Below are 26,807 nucleotides of genomic sequence, written 5' to 3'. Positions count from 1 at the left end.
CTGTCCTGCGAGTTTTCCAAGTCTCCCTGTTGCAACACACCTGATTCAAATGATCAGATCATCAGCAAGCTCTACAAAATATTAACAGCCGCTCTCATTCTGACACCATCCAATCAATCCAGCCATTCATTTTGTTCTTATCATCACGATCGTCCCCAGCTGACTTTGGGTAAGAGGTGAAGTGGTTGCCAACTAATCGTAGACTACAAGCACAATATATCAACATAGTTTTAGGTGATGGTCTTTTAAAGGTCAGCATTCTGCTATGGGACTTCATTAGTGAGTCTATCACATCTTAGTTTTCCTTGATCATGTATAGGAGAGACCTTTCAAGTTTTAATGGCAAGTGAGAAAGTGTTCATTAGTGAGTTTAAATGTGGCTTGGGGTTAGTATGACGGTACACTCCAGATGCTCAGCAGATGTTGTCAGATGTAATGGATGTAAACCATCACAACAACTGTGGCATTCTGTGGCACTCTGCTGGTACAAGACAAACATAGAATGGTCGAGAGGGGTGGGGAACCTCTGGGCTGTGGGCCGTATTCTGACTTTTTTGTGGTTCCTCTCATGATAGTCACACCTACCAAATGTTGCCAAGTTAAAATGGCTCTAACCTTGAGGAGCTGCGTTACTACAGTTTTATATAGAGTTGGGAAGGTGCGAGACGGCTCTTGATAGAGTTATATAACTGTGCAGAACAAATTCCACTTTCCAAACTGAAACTGTTTTCAAGGCCGGAACTTTCAAACAATTCTGGGGGGTGCGCCGCGGGGAGTCAGGCTGGCAACTCTGAACAAATGTTCACCACAATGAACACCTTGCAAAGTTTATGAGTTTTGAGTATGGGAAAACCTTTAAAACATAAAAAGCCATTAAAGTGGCAATTTACTTGGCTTAAGAATAATAATGACAAAGAAACAAAGTCACAGTCAAGACGAACTGATGTAAAAAGCCTATAAACATTTACGAGTAACCCCCAAAAGCTAATTCGTGATACATAATAAATATATTCATGAATGAATAATAAACATCTGGTTGACCATCACATTTTCCCTGTGAATTATAGCTGAAAAACATTGGGAAAATGGCACCTCATTCCTGTTTGAGGGTGTAAACGATGTTGCAATTAAGTCTCAGCTAGGCGCCTGCAGGATTTGCGCGTTTTGAAAGTTACAGTGGAGGGGCAACAGGGGTAAACCTTTTAGCACACGTGCTGCTCTTCCCATGGGTCACGTAAAGGTCTCTGGCCTTTCACACCGCTAGCCGCTAATGAGGTTGAAGAATCTCCAGGTTCCCCTCCCTCCCCACCACCACCACACACACACACGCACACACACACGCACACACACACACACACACACACACACACACACACACACACACACACACACACACACACACACACTCTCTCTCTCTCTCTCTCACTTGTCTGCTGCTCAAATAAGTCGTGAAAGAGGCACACAAAAATGGACTGGTGCAAAAGTGTGACGCTTTGGTGCATGACGATCAAAAGTGTCGTTCCATCTGCAGTGTTATGTGTTTGCAAACTGAATCCACTATTGTGCACAATATTTTTTTTAAATGTCTTTGCAAAATTAAAATGATTTGCCTTTGCATTTCAAGCGACGAGAATGCTGAAATATGAATAAATATTTTCCGAAAGACAGAAACAAATCAGACCTTGCCTTGTTTCCATGTTTTTAATGTACAGTAATGTATTCACGGTTAATCGTTGTATTTTTTTCAAAATTTTTGTTGGACTTTTTGCTAAATATTTTGTATAGAAAGTCAATTTCAAATGAATGTAAAATGCATGAATGGCTTTATTCATCATAAACTTTATTCAACATATTCATTAACTGGATACATTGAAAACAACTAAAATATTCTAGATTCCACAAGGAAGAGATACATTTGTACTCCTTTTTGAACATATAAGCGGGTCAGACATTTCCGATGTTATATCGATTATTTGTAATTCTATTTTGCTCTGTTTCTTTGTTTCTTCTTCCATAATTTTTGATGGTCTTAATCCTCCCCACCCCCAGTCACTATATTATACTATATTCTTTTTTTTATTCATGTTTGAAATACAATTGCAAAAAACAAAAAAACAAAACAATTGTTGGTCAACAAAATGCCAGTAATATTGGAAACATACAATACTACGTTATTTACCATTTAGCTTGAAATTTTTCTAGTTTAAATTAAGGTCCTTTGACTTTTAGAAAATTAAAACCATTAAAATTGTCATAATTATAATTTAGCTTAAATTGGTCATCCTTATGTCAGATTATTGCAGTATTGCAATGTAAAAAAAACAGTAAATTGGTGAACAGTGTGAGACAATATTTTATACATCACAATATTCCATTATTTTGTTAAAATTTTGATTAATTAAAAACATTAAGCCACCTTATGTATTTGCAATTTAAATGAACATTTTTTTAAAATGAACATTTAATTTCCTATCCTGAAATATTATGCAAGGCCTATTGCCACATTATTGCAAATGTAATGTCTTGATATATAAATGTATTATTAACATTAAAATTAATGAGTAAAAAACAATTCTTTTATAGCTTAATTTAAAATAAATACAACTTTTTTTTTTTAATAACAGATCTTATTTTTTTATTGAGGAGAATCAAGTCGAGCGTTTCTAGTTTTTAGAAAATAAACCAATGACAATATTACAAATAATGAACTCGTTACATCATTCACAGGGTTACAGTCAATGTACATTTATACAGAAATACAATATTTCCCACATTGGTCGCCTTCGGATTCTGAACCGGTGCTGGCTGGCGAGGCGCTTAATGAGGAGCACACGGATGCCCGCCCACACGAACTGACATCCAGAGTGGCAAGGGTCAAGGTCGGGGGTGGGGGGAAGCACGGAGTAACGCGGGTACTATCGGGATCGATCCTGTAGGGAGAGAGGACGGTCCTGTACCGCACTCTTTGAGGCTGCACGTGACCACAACTGCAGCAGAGGGCGCTCTGGTGCTTTTTGTGCAGCACATGATTCCGTTAGCCCTGCGATTGGCTGGCAACCGATTCAGGGTGTCTCCCGCCTACTGCCCGGAGACAGCTGGGATAGGCTCCAGCACCCCCCGCGACCCTTGTGAGGATCACGCGGTTCGGAAGATGATTCCTCTAACATTTCACTGGTTCCCCTCGCTTCTAAACTGCGGCAGCTCCTGTGAGGAGGACTTTTTTTTGTTAAGCATTTTGGTTCGGTAATTATTCACAGTAAACCACAGTCACCAAAGTAGAGTGTTTGAAAAAGGTGAGCAGCAGAAAGCATCATTGAAAGAGAGGACTTAATGAGTCTGGCTGCAATCAGACATACTGTCAACCTACAAAAAAAACGTCACGACCCAGATGTTGTCCTTTCCTTTAAATTGTAACTGTAATATTCACAGAGAAATAAAGGAAAATATAAGGCCATTAAAAAAATAACTCAAACAAACAAAAAAAAAACGAAGGATGCCTCAAGGCTCCTTCCAAGGTCCCCCCATGGATGGCTTGTGGACCTTGGAAAAGATCTTTGAAAGACAAGCCTTAATCAATACACCTGCGCAATCAACTGACTCTTCAATTGCCACATCCTGCTTCAAAGTTGTAAATATATTATTGAAAGAGAAATGAGGAAAACATGGCCATGATTGGGAACAAAATTGATTTGTATCTTTTATCAGAATCCGTATCAAAACTGAGCGGACTTCAAGGCTCCTTTCCAGGGCCTCATTTACGTATGTTGCGACTTGTCAGTTGAGGAGGGTTGTTTCAAACCAACTCGACTTTGTGAAGGGGTGAACCAATTAAAGGCAAGTGGCAGAAACTATACTGTATCAAAGGAAAGAAAGAAAAAGATGTATATCAAACATACTTTAGAATTTGAACAACTTCTGCTGCCTGAATGTTGTCCTTAAAACAGTAAATGAAAAACTTCAAAGCAACTGGATTTTCTGAATAGCTGGGGTGTGCAGCAGGGAAAGAGTGTTTTGAAAAAGGCAACCAGCACAAACCATTGAGACATCAGTGATACGTCTAGCAATGAAGAAAAAAGAAAAAAAGAAGAAAAACTCCTGCCTGGATATTGTCCTAAAATTGTCAATGTATTAGTCATACAGAAATGTGGGGCCATGACTTTAGAAACTTTCCTTCGAGTATCACTTTTTTTTTCTGAAGCTGCAACAAAACTGGGTGTCGTTGAAGGCTACTTCCCAGGGCCCCCTTTGCTTAGGCTTTGACTTTTAAAACAAGCATGGTGACTGAAAGGAAATGAGTGGGTGGAGAGCTGGGGCATGGACCAAGAAAAAGGTGGGCCATGATTGGAGGGGGCGGGGGGGCTTGGGGTTGATAATCCACACCTTTAATGGGAATCCACACCACAATTGGGCACACCTCAAGGCTCCTTCACAGGGCCCCATTGCTTGGGATTTGATTTCTTAAAACCAACTCAACTTTGCAAAGGGATGGACCGTGGGCCATAGGCGCATCATTTGTTAATACTGAGCAGTAGAAAAAAGCCCCCCACCTCAAACGAGCATATGTCTTACTGTGCAATCAAAACATTTTCAAACTAGAGTAGCACTTTCACAAACAACCTCCTCCAGCCCACGTGCTCCCATAAAATGGTAAATTATAGAGAAATACAGTATATACAAATACATAGAAAAATTGAAGAAAATATGTCGCCATGATTGAGGAAAAAGTTTCTGTATGTCACACCTTAATTCGGAGCGGCATCAAAATTAGGAATGGCTCTTTTATAGGTCCCCATTCTGTTAATGTGTGTGTGTGTGCGTATATATATATATATATATATATATATATATATATATATATATATATATATATATAGTGAGAGAGAAAGAGAGAGAGAGAGAGAGAGAGAGAGAGAGAGAGAGAGAGAGAGATATTCATACAGGGGTGTTTGTCTATCTATTAATGTCTCCAATTTGGTAATGATTCAAACAAGGTTTGTTAAGGATCGGAGGAGGTCTGCCCTCAACTGACACTATCCAAGTTTAAAGTCCAGATTTCAGGAGGCACTTGAACCATTGTTTCACTGGATAAAATATAAATACAAAGCAAGTTAATTTCCAACTTGTTGTGACTACATCTGTCATTAAACATTTTTCACAGTGTAAAAAAAAGGGGAGTGCAGCATCCATTTTGTGTGATTATTGCTCAGCTTCAACTACTCTCACTCTTTCTGACTTTTTTAAAAAATTAATCATAAAAGATGAATACTGTACTTCATGTGGTCAACATTTCACCCTTCACATGAAATGCAAACAGGATCCGCTGGCCTGTAAACATAGTTGGAAAATGAAAATGGCTTCCTTGCACCACCCAGAACTTAAGTGTGCAACACACATACCGATTTTCGGGGTAAATTGTAACATTTCTTCCCCTCTTTCGATTAGAGTCCACAGTCCGATTATTGGATGTGTCTAACAAAATCAAATATAGTACAAAACAAAAAAAATGAGTAATTATCCTGAGCGATTAACTTGTGGTTTTTTAAATGTTGGAATTTAAAAATATTTGATTCACACATTTAATTGGAAGTTCCACCAAAATTTGGAGGACCTCAAAGCTCCTTTACAGGCCCCCATTATTCTCACTATTTTTAAATGAATAACGTATGAAAAGGCAAAAGGAAGTAGGTATCTCTTAAAGTGTGCAATTTGGTGCTTCTAAATGTTACATCTGTTCTTTTGGATTGTGTGTTCGAGATAAGATGATCCACAGACTCTTTAATTGTGATGTGAAATGGAATGTGAACCAATTAGGAAAGGACTTTTGCACTACGCTTTTTTCTTCTGCATAATTTCCCTCAATCCAAATGCCCTGTGCTCTTTGTCACAAATCAGTCTTGGTAATACAACAGATATGGGGACTTGCTACTGTTGATGGAGATATCCTTATGTGTGTGTGGTGTGGTGTGTTGGTCTTCTGGAGTACCTGTACATTAAACACTGAAAGAAATGCAAGGAAGAATTTTTCCGCGTCATGTGTGAGGTCTGTCACAGTTTAAAAATCATTTCAGATATGAAAAATCGGCTTCCAATGTGTGTAGGGCTTGTGTTCTGTGAGGTCTGGAAGAGGGCAGTGATGGAGGAACCAGAGTGAGAGCGATGGATCCAGGTTGGACATGTGCACTTCAAACACTCTTCACCCGGGCAAGAGGCAAGTGATGCTTTCAGACGCCTCGTGACAAACAATACTGACAAATATTGATAGCTCAAAATATAGAAGCATACAGCAAAGTATACAGGTATCATCTCCGGGGAGGTGATGGGATAAGGTGAGGTTGTTTATCTACATGATTGTGCAGCTTTACATAATCAACTCAAAACACCAGTGGAAAATCCAAAGCGTTTTTTTTTTCTCTTTCTTGACACTTTGCAAAACAAAACCTCAAAATAAAATCAGAACAATTCAATAATATGCATACACAAATTGCAAACTGCAGAAATAGAACACGTTGCATCCACCTGATTGTAAAGTCTATTAATGTGTGTGTGTGTGTGTGTGTGTGGGTGTGTGTGTGTGTGTGTGTGTGAGTGGAAGAAGAAAGAAGATGGATGGATGGAGGATGGAGGTCCGCCACACATCTGAGTCAGCTTACCCAGCACGCTTCAACACACGGAAGAGAACTGGGTGGTTAGGTGGGTGGAGTTGGTCAAGTGAGTCAGCCCTCTGAAGTGGTCCTTGATACATCCACTAGGGAGCGAGGTAAAAACAATGTTGTCTATGCTGGGAATATTTTTATATATATTTTTTTCCTTTCTTGAGGTTTTCCTGATGTCAGTCTGTGCCAGAAGGTCCATTTGACTACATCCTCAGCCGGTCTTCCGAAATACACAGGGATCCTTGGCTTCTTTTTTTGTATCTTGCCCTTTTAAAGGGTAGCTCACCTACTCATCATGTGTACAACCTTTTATTGTCTTTAACTGTCCATAAACTCCTTTCATTTTTCTACTTTTTTTTTTTGCTTACAAAATTCTTTACAAAATTATGACCAAACCAAAAGCATCAATGAAAAGCGGTGGAAGAAGAAAAATAAGTGTTGCTGGTCACTTCATTTTGGGGCTCCTGTGGTTCTGGTTTTCAGAACAGCTTGTGGATGGATGGTGACGGGGGGAGTAAGGAAGGATTGGGTGAGGGAAGGGGAGGTGTCGAGGAAGGGTGGGGTCACAACCAAAAAGCATTCACTCCGTCCTCGGCGCCCGCCAGGGTGGGGTAGGGAGTGCCCCGACTCCAAAGTCCCCCGGCCAGCCCTCCCCGGACTGCTGCTCTGCTTTGGTGAAGGTCAGACCTCCACAGACTGGATCTGGTTCATCTGGGCACGCATCATCTGGACACTGTTGAGGATCTTCTTCTGATGGCCCGCTAATGTCACGCCCACCCGGAGGATGTCACTGTGACAGTTACAGAACCATTGAATGGATGAACCGAGCACAGAAAACCCACAAGATAGAATATGAATACGCAGGTAGGTTGCTTCATGAGGTACATCAGTGACGAGCAGCCACCATTCATGTAGTGTTTTGCAAAACTCCATCACGAATAAGTAAAGAAGCCATGGGTCACATTGGTTTGTTTACAGCGCAGTCTTGTGCACTTTCGAATGAGAGAAGTATTGATTTGATTAAGGTCTTAAAATAAAGCATTTTTAAATAAATGTAACTGTCGCTAATTTTAGAAGCCTACTTCTTTGTCTTCATTTTTCCATTAAATTCCTTTAAATCTTTGTTTCTACCTGTTTTTTTAAAGGCTGCCCATGTACATTAAAAAAAATAATTCTGAGTAAGCTAAATTAGCTCTCTTTGCTTTGTCTTTGAGCATCTCTAGTTGTTTGTCAATGCTTTTGGGGTGTTGTGCTTTTGGTTGTGCGAAGCACATTGAGTTGCCTTGTATGAATGAAATGTGTTGTATAAATCAAGCAGTCTGGCACTGCAATATTACTTATTTAACATATTGTCAAATAGATTGTCACTTACTCCATGGTCATTTGGGACACCACGTCAAAAGTAGTGAAGTCCGAATTGGCAAAGTTATCCTTATACTGGCCCATCTTGATGGCGTCCAGCCACTCGTCCACCGTGCTGAAGCTGGAGAAGTCCGGGATGCTGCGGTCCAGCAGGGGCAGATGCACACTGGGGGGTGGGGGTGGGTGGACACAGGCAGGATGCATTAGGATGAATGATGACGGAAATGTGATGGCGCTTCGCATCGCGGTCGCTCTGGGGACCACCTGCGTGCTTCTGGAGCCACTGGTTGCGTCACGTTCTCACGGCCTGAGGACAATCCCGCAGGCCTCGTTCATCAAACCGTGCTTTCCAAATTCATTTCCCTCTAAAATGGATTTTCCAAATGAAGTGCTGAGTTTTTTTTTTTGGGGGGGGGGGGGACTGTCTACTGGACATCTGTGGAAAATTAGGAATGTTTTGAATGTGCACAAAGGCCTCAATCCTGGATTTGCATTTGCTGTTTGTTGGAAAGACTTGAAAGAGTCGGTTCTAAAACCAACAGTGCATTCTAGATCAGTAGCACCTTTCACACAGACCATCATCGCCAGCTTCTTACCGCCTCATCCTGTGTGTAAGGTACTGATGTGTGGACTGAAGTCACCCGGCTTCCAAAATACTATCTATCGGAGGTTTAACACAGTCTGTTACTATGTTTACATGCAGTCAGTATTGAGGTTAAGGTCCAAATTACGGTTTCTGAAACTTTTGAGGCAATCCGTTTACATGCATGAGTGGGCAGAGTTAGTCCCGTATTAATGTCTGCTTGTGTATTCCGGCGAGTTGCGTGCCAGGCTCATAAACTTATTAACACACACATTTGGTTGTCTAAATACAAACTGTTTTTTTTTTTTTTTTTAAATAATGTAAAAACGCTGCAAAGAAATCAATGTATTCAAGTTAGGCTCTGTAAGGCAAGTAAGCAGGATCACCGCATATACAAGCACTACCTGTATTCCAAAGACCAAGACTCCCTGCGTACAGAGCATGCGCAAAACACAAATCAATGTCCTTTAAATGGAGGTATTCCGTTTGCATTTATATGACCAAATATTCGGGTTAGAAAAGGGGTAACCCGGCGGTCTATTCTGGTTTTTAAAAATTGACTTTGAGCATCTATGAATTTATGCCAGTGCTTACATGACCTTTCAAAGGTTTTGCATGTGTGTCAGAGACTGACACCAATGTAAGAGTTTTAACTCACACCGAGACTCATTGCGCCGTGCCCCTTTGTGTCATCAAATTTGTCGCTGACGTTGCCATGCATCTAATTATCTGAATGCATGAAGCACCAATGTCTTACTAGTGTTCTGCTTGAGCAAGTTTTGTCTTGAAGGAACAGGCGGATAAATCCAGGCTTTCCCACAAGACCTCTGATGTGTCACTTAGACGAGAAAGCAGAGTAAATGAAGCTTATGATGCACTACGCTATCAAAACAAACATTAGGTCAAGTACATTTGCTAATTTTAGACAGGAGTGGTGCCGGTGAATGTGGGGCCATGGTTAGAATCTGTAAAAACATTCACTGCCCATGCCAAAAGAACTTCGCCGACATCCGCACACAACAAATTATCTGAATATGTGATGCCGTAGTGGATGTGTGAACGCACATGGTAAATTTTGCCTGAAAGACACAGACAAATAAATGCCTAACTTTTGTTACGCCTCTGTTGCATCAATTTGCTAGAAGGCAAAGTGGAAGGGGGAAGTGTTTTTTTGATTAAGAACCACTTTATGAATCAAACTGTGTGGCAACCTACTTTCACAATAGTCGAACAAGCTATTTCATCAACTGTGTCCAGTGACATTTTCAGAATGGTTAGACAGTCAAATATTACGGATATTGATCTAGAATTTCTCCGTAAATTAGGGCTAAGTGTCATAAAACATAAACAAAACTGGGACAAAGACATTGTTACATTTTTTCAGCTTTTTTTGTTTTTTGTTCTGATCTTCTTAATAGGTTATCAATGATGATAATCCAAAAATCAAACTGGCAATGTCAACAACGGAATAAAAGAAGGAACTCATTGTCCAAAGTTGTAATCATGAAAGGTAATAAAAGTTTCACAATAACAAGGACCTGTCCAATTAATTGACCGGTGATTTAACTGGCTAATATCAATCCCCCCCCCCAAAAAACATGAAAAAAAACCCCGTATTCGTGCGGAAGCAGAAATCAGACGATATAGATTTAATGAACAGGCCAAATAATCGATTATCAGATTTTAAAAACATTATAATCGGCATCGGCTTCGGGAAAATACATGTCGGTTGGGCCCGCCAATTCAGATTAAGGTAAGGTAAATCAGTCAGAATTTATAGGAGTCTGCAAACCCGATTAGAGAAACAAAGCTCCAGAAGCCGTGAACCCCCCCCCCCCCGCCCCCCCACCACCACCACCACCAAAAAAAAATGCTTGAAACACTCAATACATCAAGCAATCTGACTCACCCTGAGGATAACGGAGTCATGGCCTTCAAGGTATTGGGATTACGAATCATCTTGTCCAGGTTGTTGACGATCTGGCTAAATTTAGGCCGGTTGTTGCGATCCTTCTGCCAGCAGTCCAGCATCAGCTGGTGCAGGGCGCTGGGACAGTCCATAGGGGGTGGCAGCCGGTAGTCCTGCTCGATGGCGTTGATGACCTAAAGGGAGGAGGAGTCCCGACACACGGAATGCAAATTTAATGAAAAAAGCCTCAACAAATATTTTTCATTGATCAGTGATGAAGCATCTTGAGAGACGCATCTATCCATCCATCCGTGCCTGACCTCATTATGGTTGTGGGTAAGTGTAGTCTATTGTATCAAGTAGGGCACACCCTTGACTGGTTCCCAGCAATCACTGGGCACGTAAAACGATTGGATCCGTTCAGGCAACATTTGCTTTCAACACATAAAGTTATAGTAGGCAGTGACACTCGACACGAGACTCACTACATGCCGCATGGTGTCTGCTGTCATTAAAGACTTGTAATTTCTGCTTGCAATTTCATCCAGATTCTCCAGTGTTCAAAGTGGTGACAATCGCCGTTGGGTCTCAAAAAGGGTGGCCCAGTAATTGATTGCCTGCTCTGTGGATGGGGCACACTAAGGTGGGGCTTTGTTAACCGGTCGGAACGACCCGGAAATACGCACATCACCCCAGTTCATTACGTGGGCCCATTAAAGAAGCATGCATTCAAAGTCCGATTAATCTCATTCAGAAGATATCTAAATAAGGACCACGATGAAGCACAGGGGCTATCTGGGACTGTTAATAAGATAACAGCCGAGGTTCTCTGTCCTCTCTGAGCACATTAGCGTTCTCATTTTCAATTTCAAACTATTCTCTTTGTCCCCCCCCCTACCCCCACCCTCACTCCTCTATAATTTGCTCTCTTCCCACCACTACCCTGAGGGAGAAATTGAGGCTCCAGTAGAGAGCACCAATTGTCTACAGAGCATTTTCAAATTATCTGATTATATCTGTGCGGCAGCTGGAATAAATTATCACATGAAACACACTGCTCTTTGGAGCATTGACAGGCCGCACCTCTGAATATTAAATATGTTTGCGGGAATGGGCGCTACAATGCCCGTTGATGAGTTTAGTTACGCACATCTTGATTGGTCATATCCCAGTAGGGCCTCTCTCCATACGACATGACTTCCCACATGACGATCCCGTAGCTCCACACGTCACTGGCCGAGGTGAACTTCCTGTACTGGATAGCTTCGGGCGCAGTCCATCGGATCGGGATCTTCCCACCCTGCGAGTAAAATAAATAAATAAACAAGAGCTCAAAATTACACCCAGCAACAGATGGTAATTTAAACCAGGAGGTGGATGCACTCAAACACCTGGGAGCAAAACAGGCAAAAAATACAGCAAGAAGACAAAGAGTTGGGGCACAGTTTTCAAGATAGAAGAGCATGAGTGGAAATTTAAAACAAAATTACACGTTGAAAGACGTGCATGAACTCTCATGAAAAACAATTTCAAAAACATCTTCCAGCTGTGGAGTACCTCAAGGCTCTGTCCTGACTCCCATCTAATTATACGTCCACTCTAATTACTTCCACCAATGTGGTTTTCATCATTTCTTTGTTAGCCAGCGTAATTAATACCTACTTCATAGATCATGACAGTACTTTGAGCAAGGGCGAGGCAAACTCTGTGGATGAACACACTTTGATTATGATCAGGATCTCACATTTTTCAAAATGGAATAAGGAATAATAAAGACACATACAGGAGCATCTTAAAAAAAGCTCATCCAAATGGGGAAGTGAAACTTTCCTGTTCTAGAGGTAATATATTCATTCCAGTGTTGTATTGTTGCCCTAAGTATTGGCACCCTGGTTAAGATGTCTTGAAAGTCGTACAATAAATTACATTTGATCTCATACTAAAACTAGTGAAAATGGCTCAACAGACAGAGTCAAGCTCCTCTCATGACCTTCTCGGTCCCCAGACCGCAACCCTATTGAAACCCTGTGGAGTGAACGAAAGAGGAGAGAGCTGAAATAATGGGAAGCGAATCAAAACATCTTAGTAAGGGGTGCCAATATTTATGGAGGGCAATGTATGTGCTTCCAGTTGGGCTCATTTCGGTGAATTCCCCAGCAAGTGCTCGGGTTGTACGAGCTCTGGAACTCTCCCTAACCGACGATATGGGTTATTTCCATTTCAGTTTTGGCCAGAGGTTCTTTTGTGCATCCTGGGTTTCATTTTTTTGTAACTTACAGACAGAATGAATTTAGGGGTGACGTTTGAGAGACCTCTCGGATACGTGAAGTTGTGGCCCGCAAAATGGCAATTCATCATCTGAAGAATAATAATAAATGGCAGGGGCTGATCTCACCAGAGCGCTGGTGTAGGTAGGGTCAGACGTGTCGTCTTCCAGGAAGCGTGAGAGGCCAAAGTCAGACACCTTGCACACCAGGTTGCTGTTGACGAGGATGTTGCGGGCGGCCAGGTCGCGGTGCACATAGTTCATGTCGGCCAGGTACTTCATACCCGAGGCGATGCCCCGCAGCATTCCCACCAGCTGGATTACAGTGAACTGGCCGTCGTTTTGCTGGAAGACAACATAAAACGTCACAAAATCAACAGACACCGGGTCAGACGTTTATGTGCATTCAAAGGCATTATTACTGCTCAAGAATGATGACAATTACAACTCAGAAATAAAATAAGACAAATAACATGTTACTTCAAGGGGACATAAGGAAAATACTTTTTAATGTCGTTTATACAAACTGTTGAATCTCTGTGGTGCCTGGACACCTGAGCAAAAGTGACACCAAACAACCAAGTACATCTTTGGTTATTTGCCAATTTCTGAAAATGTGCCCTTACAATTTGGTTAGTTTACATAATTACAAAAACACTCTTGTCCTGGCTACCAGTTCATAACATTGGTCTTGTTGTCACAGATTCAGGTTGTTATTCTTATTAATACAACCGCCAACAGTGGAATAATCTCTCTCTCTCGCTCTACTTACTTGAACCATTGTCACTGATTTATATTCCACATCACCAGACACTTAAGGACATCTGTACTATTGCACACTTAAACTTTTTCTACAAATACTGCTATTAGTCACTTTAAAATGGTGCAGCTATTAGTCACCGTAAAATGGTGCAATGATTATCTGCACCAACTACATAACTGTTGTAGTGTTGTATTCTACTACTGATCACTTTAGCTTTGCTTGATACTTTGGACATTGTTTCACACCTGTCATTGGGTGGTACTACTGCACAATGGTACCCTTACATGACGGAATGTCTTTCCATACTTATGCCATGTCCTTGATTATCGGAGTTGCTTGTTAATGATGATACTAGTGGATCCTGTACTACTGTGTTCTACATACTTGGCCAATAAAGATGATTGATATATGTATACTGTATATAGATCGATAGATAGATAGATGGATAGATAGATAGATAGATAGATAGATAGATAGATAGATAGATAGATAGATAGATAGATAGATAGATAGATAGATAGATAGATAGATAGATAGATAGATAGATAGATAGATAGATAGATAGATAGATAGATAGATAGATAGATAGATAGATAGATAGATAGATAGATAGATAGATAGATAGACAAGCTGCAAACATACTGTAGATCTCTCCTCTAAGCGCGACATAAGAAGGGCAAAAAAATACTGGATGCAATTGAGTGTGCTGGTGGATCAAATGTTGTTTTTTTTTTTTCTTGACAATGCATCTAAAAATGATTTAAAAATGCAGTCATACTATACTATAGTCATTATTATGATTATTTATGACATTTTATCTTGACCAGAAACCAAATCCATCAAACTTTAGCGCACAAAGGTTACTTTCATATATGCAATAAAAAAACGGCACCACAGCACACAAAGAAAGAGAAAAGTTTGTCTTTGTGTGTGTTCTGCAGGCTTGGCCACTGTTAAGCTTGGTCTGGATGCCAATCTAGTCTACAGCTGTCCGCCCCCCCCCTCGCTACACCCTTCACCTTCATCATTTGGTAAAGTGCTTTAAGGCGCAAGCATGGCGCCTGGAGCAAGCGCTGCAGCTGTGCACCTTCGTCACTTTGCCACCTCCCATTGGCAGTTGTGGGATGTAATGAAATACATACTTTGCTGCAGGACCTTACAGTAGATTTTCAGATATCTATATTTTACTCTTGGAATTGTACACACGCACACACACACACACACACACACACACACACACACACACACACGCACACACACACGCACGCACGCATGCGCGCGCTCACACACACACACACACAGGCCTGTAGATGAAAAGATTCCAGAGGATCGTACTCACGAGGGAGCGACAGTGGGCATCCATATTAACAGTCTGTGCGAGTGCTCTCGTAGCCTACTTGTCTTTCACGCTTTGCTACTTGTTAGCCTCTCCTCACGCTTCTCACGTCAAGTCGAAAGCTCCTCGTGCCGGCGATTAAACGTCATACATTATGCATGGCATGCACCCTCACAATTACACATTGCGCACCACACTTTGTGTGGACTTTCATTGCCATCATGCCAGCAAAAAATATCCCTCAATATAACCTGAATGACGTCAGAGAAGACACAAATTGGTGGTGTTGCTTTACATACGAAATGTCTATCTATCTATCTATCTATCTATCTATCTATCTATCTATCTATCTATCTATCTATCTATCTATCTATCTATCTATCTATCTATCTATCTATCTATCTATCTATCTATCTATCTATCTATCTATCTATCTATCTATCTATCTATCTATCTATCTATCTATCTATCTATCTATCTATCTATCTATCTATCTATCTATCTATCTATCTATCTATCTATCTATCTATCTATCTATCTATCTATCTATCTATCCATCTATCTATCTATCCATCTATCTAATCTATTTCAAAGATAATATATTTTTTCGGGGGGAGGTGACCTTAATAAGTGTTATTGGCATATAAAATGTCAATGGTTGATTATCCAGAACAGGAGCCCGGTGTTGAGTCTGATTTTCAATTTATAATTAAAAAACAGAAAAAATATTCGCATCCATTTTTTTTTTCTGGACACAATTAAGAAAAATATGCTTGTATGTTTAATGTGGAGTCCTTTTTTTTTCAAATTTGACCCACTACCCAAAACAGAATTGTAACAAAAGCAACAATAAACAATTATGATATCTGATTATAAACTCCATTACAATCCTTTCAATCCGTGATCCTGATGCATAAAAAAAAAATTGTTTTTGACAAAAGTGGCGAGATAGGTGACCGCAAGGTGTTTTTTATCTTCACCTTCCTTCCACAAGCACTGTCAGACCTCTGCTACGGCTTGAATACCATCAGCCAAACTGATGGATATTACCACCGAAAGCACAACACTTATGTGACATAAAACATTAAATACAACTTTTCGACTTTTGGGTTGGACATGCGAGTACATCTTTCACCTGGTAGATTTCAGCAGCAATTCCATGTAAAAGTGGCTCATCGCTTACCCTGAGGAAGGAGTCGAGAGATCCATTCTCCATGAACTCGGTGACGATCATCACAGGACTGCTCTTGGTGACCACGCCCTCCAGGCGGATGACATTGGGATGGTCGAATTGGCCCATGATGCTGGCCTCACTGAGAAAGTCCCTCCGCTGCTTCTCCGTGTAGCCCGTCTTCAGGGTTTTGATGGCCACAAACATCTCCCGCTTGCCAGGCAGCCTCAAGTTGCCGCTGCACACCTCGCCGAACTCCCCTGCATCCATGAGACGACATGTTTGTACCACAGCGACGGGCGAGAGTGATTCGATTTTTTTTTTATGTCACTTCCCATTACCTGCACCGATGACCTGCTCAATCTTCACGCAGGATATATCAATTTCCTTGGCAAACTCCCGCACGGCCTCATTGGGGTCCTCATATGTGAACGGATCAATATAGATCTTCATTCCTGGAGTCACTTGGAAAACAGGGAGAGACACTAACATATTGGGTTTCTGTACATTGAGGAATTCGGTTGGAAACTGATTTGTATCGCAAATTGCTGTGAGTTGCTAAAAGGTTTCAAGAAATATCCTGAAACCTGAAAACATTGTCAGTACTGCCCCCCATTAAGGTCTCTGCCAAAATTGACATTGTATGGATGTCGACAGCTACAATCAATCCTTTAATTTTGTCTGCTACGCTGGAGAATCCCTTCTTCGAAACCGATATGTTTTAGCCAAAGATACCCACCAATTAGCTCAAATTTTAATATTAATATTGGCCCAAATGATTAAGTTGCTCCAAGTGGACTACTTGAAATATATATAGGGTTTTTTTGGACGAAAGGACACAGTTTTTTTTTCATAGTCTGGCTGGTGTTGTGATTTATACTCAGGAACAACTTTTATATATTAAAAAGGCGCTCGTACAGGCACCCTAAATCTGCGTTCCCTAATTGCGTTGACAGTAGGTGACCATTTACGGTTACCGGTACATTCGAAAATTCTACTTGCATCTAGTTAACTAGAAATAAAGAATCCCGGTCAGTTTGTGTGCCTTTTGATATCTTTGTGTGTGTGTGTGTGTGTGTGTGTGTGTGTGTGTGTCTGTGTGTGTGTGTGTGTGTGTGTGTGTGTGTGTGTGTGTGCGGGTGTGTGTGTGTGCATGTGTGTGGGTGTAAAATGAAATTCCCTCCAAAATGCGACTTCTACTCAGGAGCGACATATGCTTTTTCTTGGTCATCATGCATCCATCCATGCATCCATCTTCCAAACCGCTTAATCCTCACAAGGGTCGGGGGGGGGGGGGGGGTGGGGGGTGCTGGAGCCTATCCCAGCTGTCTTCGGGCAGTAGGCGGGGGACACCTTGAACCGGTTGCCAGCCAATCGCAGGGCACACACAGACGAACAACCAGCCGCGCTTACACTCACACCTAGGGACAATTTTGAGTGTTCAACCAGCCTGCCATGCATGTTTTTGGAACGCGGGAGGAAAACGGAGTACCCGGAGAAAACCCACGCAGGCCCGGGGAGAACATACAAACTCCACACAGGGAGGCCGGAGCTGGAATCGAACCCAGCACCTCAGCACTGTGAAGTCGACGTGCTAACCACTAGACTACCAGGCTGCGGTCATGATGCATTTTTATGACAAACATTTTTCATTAGAATGTTTAATAAATGGGTCATATACGTTTGTCAGTAATTGTTTTCTTGTGAATGTAGCTGTTATGGGGATTTCAGAGGGGTTTGAAGTGCAAATTACAGGTTTCCACCAAGATGGCTGCCACTTGTCACTTTGCTAATTAAAGATTAAATGCCAATATGCTGGACCAAAAAGTTAAATACGGGATACCTGATCTGTACTGTCAGACAGGGATTCTTTTGTGTAGTACTCTCGTAGAGGAAGCTCTCGTTGACGTTTTTGACTGTTTGACTTTCGATTTACACTGATTGAAACGAAGACTCAATCAAGGCCACGTGCCACTCGTGGTACTAGTAACTTAACAGTACTTGATGTATTACTGATTGATTTCACATGAGGAACAAAAAAAATCGACAGGGAAATCTTGCATGCTTTTGGTGGTGGAAGAGTCATTTGAATTATTGCAGACGTGCTCCATTGCAGCCTGAAGTCTGTAATTTATTTAACCAGCAAGGACACAGCCCCTTCAGGCCTTTTTGCAGTAATAATGTGGGACATGGGGTGAAATATAAATATATATTTGTCATTTCTCCCTGTGCCGTTATCACAGCCGAGAGGCTCGCTGAGCTCACTCTCTCACCTAAGCCCTGCTGCCAGGTAAATTGGCTTAAGATGGCCTTTAAGTAGCCGGCGACTAAAATGCTCCTGAGTTTTAAATCCGATTATTTGCCTCTCACCTCCGTGTCAGGAGGCTGGTTGAGTGGATCCCGGGCCCGTGCCTGGGCAACTGCGGAGTCATGAGGGCGTCGCAATGTTAAAATGCTGAAATATGTCAAATGGGAAATGGGAAATGTCTGGATTTACACTGTAGTGGCCAATGATATTTACCATCTAAATCCATATTTATTTCAGTCTATTTATGTATACATTTCTAATGATACTGCATGACTATGTTTATCTTCCTCCAAATTTTTACCCAAAACCGGTCCATAATTTTAAAAGAATTGTTGTAATTTGATGAGAATTTCTTTTTACTTTTCAAGAAAAAAGTTCATTTTGAAGTATTGCATTCATATTTGGATTTTGATTACGATCTGTAAAACGTGATGTTGCCATGACGCATATTCCAAGAGTAACTTTGACCCCTGTTAACATTAAACATTAAAAGTCACAATCTGGAAATATTCACAATGGTAATTTTACACAAAAGTGAAAATGGGTAATACTTTAAATATAATTTCATTGTAATTTTACAGGAAATTGTCATCATTTCTAAAAGGAAAGTCATAAAAAAGACAAGAAATGAAAATCAATTCAAAATTCTCATGCATTAAAAAAAAATCTTTGTGTCCTGTCATGACGCATATACCAGTTGCCGAATACTGCAGCTGGCATTTAGTAAAGAAATAGAAATTGTTCCACCATGCAGCGTACAGTACAGCGTACAAGAGCATTTACAATACAAAGACGCCGTAATATCTTCGATGCCTGCGATCTTGAGGATTTATACTCGCCATTTTCACCCCCATAAGCTGCATAGCGGAGGGGCTTTACATCGACTCACCAAATCTTTTGAATATTTTATCAATGGAAAATGACTTGCACGGCATTAGCCTGCTAATGGCTCTATAACATGAGTGAGGGGCTGACCTACTTTCATAACAATGCCTCGAGATAATGATGAAAATATGAACAACGCATTAAACCCTTCCTCCAACAACAAGCGGGATTACTCGCTGGAGAGCCGGGTAGTGGTTGGGGCTCCTGGTGGGGATATGGTAGCCATGGAGACAGGTGTGTGCGCGAGAGGCGTGATCGTTGATGGAGACGACGCTCTGAGACGGTATCCATGGTGACAGGTGTTGCAGAAGTAGGAGAGGGGCGGTGGGGTGCAGTGATAAATGCAGGAAAAGGGGGAACCGGGGGAAGTGGGGGCTTACTCACTGTGGCCACTGGTGTAGTGCTGCAGCTTGTCCGTGTACTCGGAATCGGCCCTGTCAAAGCCACGCCTCCTGGGGGAGAGACAAAGAACTCTAGTGCTGGTGGAAAGACAGAGAGGGGGGGGAGAATATATGCTCCCCCCAATGGCATGTTCACAGTTTCAAAACTGTGAGGTACTTGACAGGCTGTCAAGTGGATACTTTCTTTTTCTTCTCGGACTCGGTGTGAGCCGCCAACCTACAAAGGCGTACAACCTGAACGCTAAAATTAAAAACAACACAAGAATAAACATGCAAAATTATGGGTACACTGTCAACATTTCAAGGGGACTCAAGTTGTAATATTATGAAGCAGGGAGGAGGTGGGGGGTTATAATTAAAAGCTAGCAATTTTAAGTTCTCATGTTTACTTGAATAACTCACGTCAGGCTTGATTTGCTATGATCCCCAAGAGCAGGTGCAAAATTGTGTGTTCACTCGACCATGGTGGTTCCCGAACTTTTTACAGATGTAGCCGTGAAAAAAATATGAAACTCCATGAGTGCCATGTAAATGACCAAAGTCAAAATGCAGTGGTCAAGTTGGCCAAACTAGTCATTGAAAATTAGGCAGCAGCTTTGGTCCTTTAAAGTACCGGTAGATGTAATATTATTGGAAGCCTTTGTAACGGATACTTTTGAAGCACCAAGTCATTATTTTTGAAAAAAAAAATTATGACAAATGACAAGAATTACAGTTACACTTTTGAAAACTTTTGTTCTTTTTACAGACACTTTGGTAAAGAAAAACAAATGTCATTTTTTTAGGATGAGGGGAAACAAGTGACAGGACGACTATTGTAATTGTTAAAAGAGTCATAATTTCATGACAATTAGTCAACATTCTAAGAATAAGAATGTATTTTCACTAGTAATTGTTTGAAAAGAATATTGCATAATTTTACAAGAGAAATCATCATTTACATCATTTATTTTTTCATTTGACCATGTTTATGAGAATTATAATGTGTTTTTGTGAGAAGATTTAATTTCTGAAAGAAAAGCTCAGGATTCTTCAATGAAAAGTCATAACCACGCCCAGAAAATAAAGATGCAATCTTTAAGAGAAAAATGTCATAATTGTAAAAGAATTAACTCCTAATTTAAAAGTGGCAGAGCATCTTTCTCATATCAAAGCCTTTTGTATGTCACAACAGAGCAGCTGCCTTGAAGACACTGACAGTTGCTAAGAAGTGTTAATGAGGATACAGTGTAGCCGTTGTCACACTTTGTGTGACGCATCATTGGGACCTTTATGGACCCCAAGAAAAATCAAGAATAATCAGGCAGGTGTGCTGGAGTCAGATCCAAACTTGCAACAGATCTCCTCCATGCAATTCTGCCTTTATACAAACTCCAAATTCCACCTCCCCCCACTACATCTGATGCATTTATAATAGGCTTTAATTATATGCAGATTTTCAGTCTTCGAGAGCCAGTCTATCCTACATGAATAGGGGATAGCCACACGGTCCACCACATAGATGAGGAAGGCAGTCAACTTCATCTGAGAGTGGTGAGAAACAGCTTGAAGCTTTTAGTGAATTTTCGATCAATGCCACATAACACACATCACCAGTATCATGATACTTTCCATGGTGACAGATCACAATAATGTACTGCAACCATCATGTTAGGAAAAAACCCCATTATTACTGGCATATGTATAAAGAATTCGAACCCGCTATGATACAGTGTCGATTTAACAGCTTGTTGCTGTTTGTAACCTGATAAAAAAGTAAGAATGAAACATATGAATGTGAGAGGGACTCACCGATTGCACACGATGACGATGACAACCACAGCAATGAGGAAGACAAGGCCTGCAGCCGCCGAGCCGATGATGAGGGGCAGCTTCTCGCGAATGCTGCTGTTGTATTCAGCTGCCAGGAACAAAGAGACACACATGTTCATTGGAAAATTCCTGCCCCGGTGCCTTTTATTAATGGATTTTTTTTTAAACAAGAAAAATGTGATAATTGTTTGAAGGAAAAAAAGTGAAAAAAAATGCCCCTCCGTGAGCCGTCACCTTACCGTGGTGGAGGGGTTTGTGTGTCCCAATGATCCTAGGAGCTAAGTTGTCTGGGGCTTTATGCCCCTGACAGGGTCACCCATGCCAAACAGGTTCTAGGTGAGGGACCAGACGAAGCACGGCTCAAAGACCACTTATGACGAGTAAAATTAATGGATCTCAGTTTCCCTTGCCCGGACGCGGGTCACGGGTCCCCCTCTGGAGCCAGGCCTGGAGGTGGGGCTTGTTGGCGAGTGCCTGGTGGCCTACACCGAAGGGGCCCGCCCGGGCTTAGTCCGAAGAGGCAACGTGGGTCCCCCTTCTCATGGGCTCACCACCCATGGGGCCAAAGAGATCAGGTGCAATGTCAGCTGGGCAGCAGCCAAAGGCGGAGACCCTGGCGGTCTGATCCTCGGCTGCAGAAGCAAGCTCTAGGGACGTGGAATGTCACCTCTCTGGCAAGGAAGGAGCCCGAGCTGGTGTGGGAGGTAGAAAAGTTCCGACTGGATATAGTCGGACTTACCTCCACACATAGCCTGGTATGATAGTAAGTGCAAAGATTCATCACTTTTACAAGATTGACTTACGATGCAAAAATAAGTCATGAACGTAATAAGAAACAAATTAGAAGATGAAGAGTGTAATTCTAAAACATCATTATTTCGTGACTAAAGGGCCCTTTTTTTTGTGCTGTGTAAATCTCGCACAGTGCAGTCTAACTGTGCGTATTTGTGGAGTTTTCTTTATTTTAGTATTTTGCTTGACTTTGCCCTAGTAGAGTTTGCGCCATTGTGCGCTGTAGAGGGATGGAAATAGACTTTTCTCGGCCAATCCTTGTGGGTTCCCTCATTTGCATCAAAATCAGGGCGGTCAATCCGAGTACGCTGTGCCTGAGACCGCAGAAAAAAAAAACGGAAAAAAAACCCCACCCAAACCCCAGCCCTCGGTTTGGAAGCACAGAAAACAAACCCCTGAGCTAAAAGTCTCGGCTGTCAGTTTGCTGTATTGCATTGGGACCGCCAACAACAACTGAGGCTTGCATACATTTTCATATTAGGGATAACGATGCCCAGTCAACATGCACATTAATATAATACATATAATCCGTTCACTTAATGTCTCCAATGACTCATAGTGATTGACACCCGCTGTTGTCATATTTATGAATTAAATACATGATGTCCACCACCATTTGTCTGCCTAAGCCTTGATCAAATAAACCAAAATTGTGTTAGATTACTTGCACTGGAAATTAAACCTAATTTCAGCCAGTTTAAAATCTAGTTTACATTTTGTAAACACATTTGCAGATGCGCTGGGGAGCTGTCCAGGTACGCCCAGTGAGGCATAGCACATCAAAATTCACAACACCAAATTCACATGGACGTCCAACTGAACCATTATCCCAGCATAGAAATGATGATGCGCCCGCTTTTACGCCAACCGCAGACGACTTTCTGTCACCATATTATCAGGTGCATCAGAGGCGAGGCTGCTTCGTGTGCTGACACCTCAGATGAGCGCAACTCGGCTCCAAACACACGAGACAGCACTTGCGCTGGCACAAAAAAGAAGTTACGCCCATTTTGACGATAACCACACGGGCACCAGTCTACCAAAATAGGACCCAAAAAGTCCTAATTTTTTTTAACAATTTCACCACAAAAATGAGAAACCTTTGTAAGCAAAAGTAGTAACTTTTAGAAGAAAACAACCGTCTTGTAAATTTATGAATCTTGCTGTTTTATGACAGAGTACATGTTTAACCACTGAAGAGACCATTGAGCTGGTCCTGCGATCGCCTTGAATGCGTCCGACTCGAGGGTGACATTAAAGTGGACATGAAATCCATACCACAAGAATCAGCTGCTAAACAATAAATAATACTGTGTTTGGCTGTAAAATCACCACCACGAAGATTGTGTGTTGAGAGGTATGTGTGTGTGTGTGTGTGTCTAAGTTGATGTATGACATTCCGGGCTAATGGCGGTCCTGGGAACTGCGGGCTGAAGGAAATGAGCTTTTCAGAGAGAAAAGCCACGAATGGTTGTAACATTAACCTAGATGAGCGATGTCGTGTAATGAATATGTTCCTGCTTCTGCATTGCAAAGAGAGAAGTGGAGAAAACTGAGAACTTTTCCTTCATCCAAGACTTGAAGGCAGACGGCTGCTATTCGCTATTAGCATTTACTGGGCACATTGTACATGACGACAACATGAGGCACGATCAAGATCCAGTCACCCATTCAGCCATTTTCTATTACGCTTGTCTTCAATAGGGTCATGAGCTGTGCTAATCAACTTGCCTGCCATGCGACCCAATCTAAAGTCAAAAGACAACATTTTTTCAAAAGTTCCAAATCTTATTTTTGATGACGATTTAGAAACTGCCTTTTGTTTTTTCGAGCACGTCGGGTTTTTGGGATAATTTTTGCTTTAAGTTTGGTCATTCACCAGGGCCTGGCGAGTCAGCCTGTCATTATTTCAGGCCAGCCAGTCGTCACTCCATCACGTTGGCATCATTATTTTAACAATGATTCCACCCATGCTAAATTATAGTGTGTCGCCGCTGTTTTAGGACCATCAGTAAAAAAACTGTTCTTAAGGGTAAAGGTTTGCATGAACTAGTCATGGGATTATAGATAAAAAATGTCGAATAGAAATCATGCCCTGCAGACATAATAATAAAAACATTAAATTTATGAATACAAATATTTTCATACTTAGTTTTCAAATATATTGGTAAAATATAGGCCAGATCCTTAAAAGAACCAAAATATTTTTTGACTTGACAGTGCCCCGTGGCATTATTGGGGAAAAAAATGCCGTTTTTAGCATTTAACTTAAAATTGTTTGCCTGGAAAAAAGGTTGACTCCACATAGTCAGTTCCATGCTGCCATACCATGATGACAATGTGCACCGAAAAACAATATTTGCATTTGTGTTTTGGTATAGTGACGGTTCAGGTGATGGCTGAAAAATCGCTTTCATCAGTGGTTATTCCATCAGTTTTTCAATTGGTTTCCGTTGGTTGTCAGTCTGCCAGCGCAACTGGAGTCTGGCAGTGACGGACTGAGGTCCTCGCATCGATATTGACGGAATGCCCCTCCCTGGTCATAAGATACGCCAGTGCAATAAAAAAACAAAACAAAACAAAAAAAAACAATATATTGATGCTCGCATTTAAAGTGGTTGGCGACAAATGTGCTATCTTCTCACTTCATGTGAAAGAAGTCAAATATTGTCAGTCTGCATTAAAAAAAATAAAGCAATTGGCCTTGCTGTTTCAATACTTTTGGAGGGGAGTGTAATGCCGGCGTCGGCATAGCATTTAGTGGAGAGAACTGCTTTTGATTGCTCACCTTCTGTCATGGTCTGGAAGTACAGTTTGCCGCTGTAGCGTCCAAAGCCGGCGACGGTGCGTGCTCGCACCTGGAATACGTAGATCCTGCCTGACTTGAGGCCTCGGACGACCGCCGTGTTGGTCTGGCTCCGCACGACAGTGGCATTGTACTCCGACTGGTCCTAAAGGGGAAAGAATGAGTTAATCTCTTATAAGTGTTAATGTTTACTTTAAATGATAAATTATGGAAATCATCATTACTGACACTATTGAGCACGAGGAGTGCTGCAACTCAAAAATCAATGTACATAGAGTGCAAAAGCAGTGACTGGTGTCATTCGTGGGTCTTGTGACCATCGGAGCAACCTCGTGCAGGATGCTGACATGTCGGAGCTGCTTCCCATCAGTCCAGCCATCACTCAGCGTGCACTTGTGGGCCACAGCGGGGGGCCCCAGACGATCGTTTTGACAGCCCTATCTTGTGTGCCTACGCTTGTTTGTTTGGGCGTGTGAGTGCACTACGAGGCTCAAGCTGTTCCTTTGAGAATGAATGCTGCTTGCATTAAAAAAAAAAAAAAAGTTGAGAATCAGGCAGCGCAGCCTTGTTTTGCTTATAATTCTCTTGGGCAACTCGAATGCAGGGCCCGATGTGGTTTCCTTTCTTTTAGTTCTGTTGACGTGAGAACACTCAGTAATACAATTGCGCGTTGCTCAATCTAATGGGATCCACTAAGAAATAAAGTTCTGTCTTTCCCAAAGTAATAATTCGAAACCTACGTATTTGTTCCATCCATTATCATACTTAAGGTGAACTATAGCCTTATTTGGAAATGGTAAATTAAAAACAAGCAAACAATATTTTGGATAAAGATGTTTCCATTGTCAGATTTGTTTAACCTTTTACTGTGCATATACGAAATGCAACCATTTGGAAACGTTCACATATTACTATTTTACATAATGGTGATTATGTACAAGATCCAAATAATTACATACCGATTTCAATTTAATTTTCTATTGTGTTGGAGTAGTATTGGAAATTATTTGTAATCAAGTACAGTACATTATCATTTGAACATTAATAATATATTCTCATCAATATCACTTTGGATTCACATCCAAGTACTCCACAACCACTGCTCTTTTAAAGTTTACAAATGACATATTTTCATAGACATATTTTAAGTAGAACAGTCGAAACTTACTTAATTTTGGTTGACCTTAAAAGTGTTTGATCTTGTTGACTGCTTCATGTTAGATAAGCTAAATCTAAACATGCCATCTTGTGGTAGTTGTTATTTTAATAGTCGGTAACAATGTCTTTCTTTGGGATGCTCAGATTCATTCTTTCAGCCTGGAGGTGCTCCTCAAGGATCGATCTTGGGTCCACTTATTTGTCCATTTTCAAGAATGACCTTCTCAACATTTTCTCTGACTGCTCTGTTCAGTCCTATGCTGATGATGCAATTATTTATACCTCACAGTCTTCACAAAATTAAAAAACTTTAGTGCACAATTGTACATGTTTTTTTTAATAGATTGTTACTTAACCAAAATAAAACGCGTCCCATGCTTTTTGTGTCTGAGACGAAACACTGATGGCTGATTTGAGGATTTAGGCTAGTCATCAGCTAGGGCTAGCAGCTTCCTTTTACTATGGGCATGCAAAGCACTCGTGCTTTTGTTTTATTTGAGGACGCACTAGCATATCTTAAATGTCATCGTGCTACCCATCTCATTTTATGTAAAATATTTCCACCTGCGCTGCTAGTTTGCTGCACAGACCCACCACCTGAT

The 26,807-nt window shown here is 41.3% G+C and overlaps 1 protein-coding gene across 5 annotated transcripts in view; it reads right to left on the bottom strand.

Moving 5' to 3' along the window:
• Window positions 1-2,700: 2,700 nt before the first annotated feature.
• Window positions 2,701-26,807, bottom strand: part of ephb2b (eph receptor B2b) — a 153,434-nt gene continuing 129,327 nt past the window's right edge. The window contains exons 7-16 of one of the 5 annotated variants that reach the window (XM_052077100.1): window positions 25,030-25,192; window positions 21,429-21,537; window positions 19,621-19,688; window positions 16,385-16,507; window positions 16,056-16,303; window positions 12,903-13,118; window positions 11,658-11,807; window positions 10,508-10,701; window positions 8,026-8,181; window positions 2,701-7,443 (exon numbers count right to left, since the gene is read on the bottom strand). In XM_052077100.1, coding sequence (XP_051933060.1) covers window positions 7,335-7,443; window positions 8,026-8,181; window positions 10,508-10,701; window positions 11,658-11,807; window positions 12,903-13,118; window positions 16,056-16,303; window positions 16,385-16,507; window positions 19,621-19,688; window positions 21,429-21,537; window positions 25,030-25,192 — 1,536 coding nt within the window. In that variant the 3' untranslated portion in view covers window positions 2,701-7,334. Of the gene's footprint in view, window positions 7,444-8,021; window positions 8,182-10,507; window positions 10,702-11,657; window positions 11,808-12,902; window positions 13,119-16,055; window positions 16,304-16,384; window positions 16,508-19,620; window positions 19,689-21,428; window positions 21,538-25,029; window positions 25,193-26,807 lie in introns of those variants that run through there. The other 4 variants (XM_052077102.1, XM_052077101.1, XM_052077103.1 and 1 more) reach the window with 4 other exon arrangements.

This window comes from Hippocampus zosterae, chromosome 9 (genome assembly GCF_025434085.1).
Source record: "Hippocampus zosterae strain Florida chromosome 9, ASM2543408v3, whole genome shotgun sequence".
In the NCBI taxonomy this organism is placed as follows: Eukaryota; Metazoa; Chordata; class Actinopteri; order Syngnathiformes; family Syngnathidae; genus Hippocampus; species Hippocampus zosterae.
This window is presented reverse-complemented; position numbering and strand designations above follow the sequence as displayed.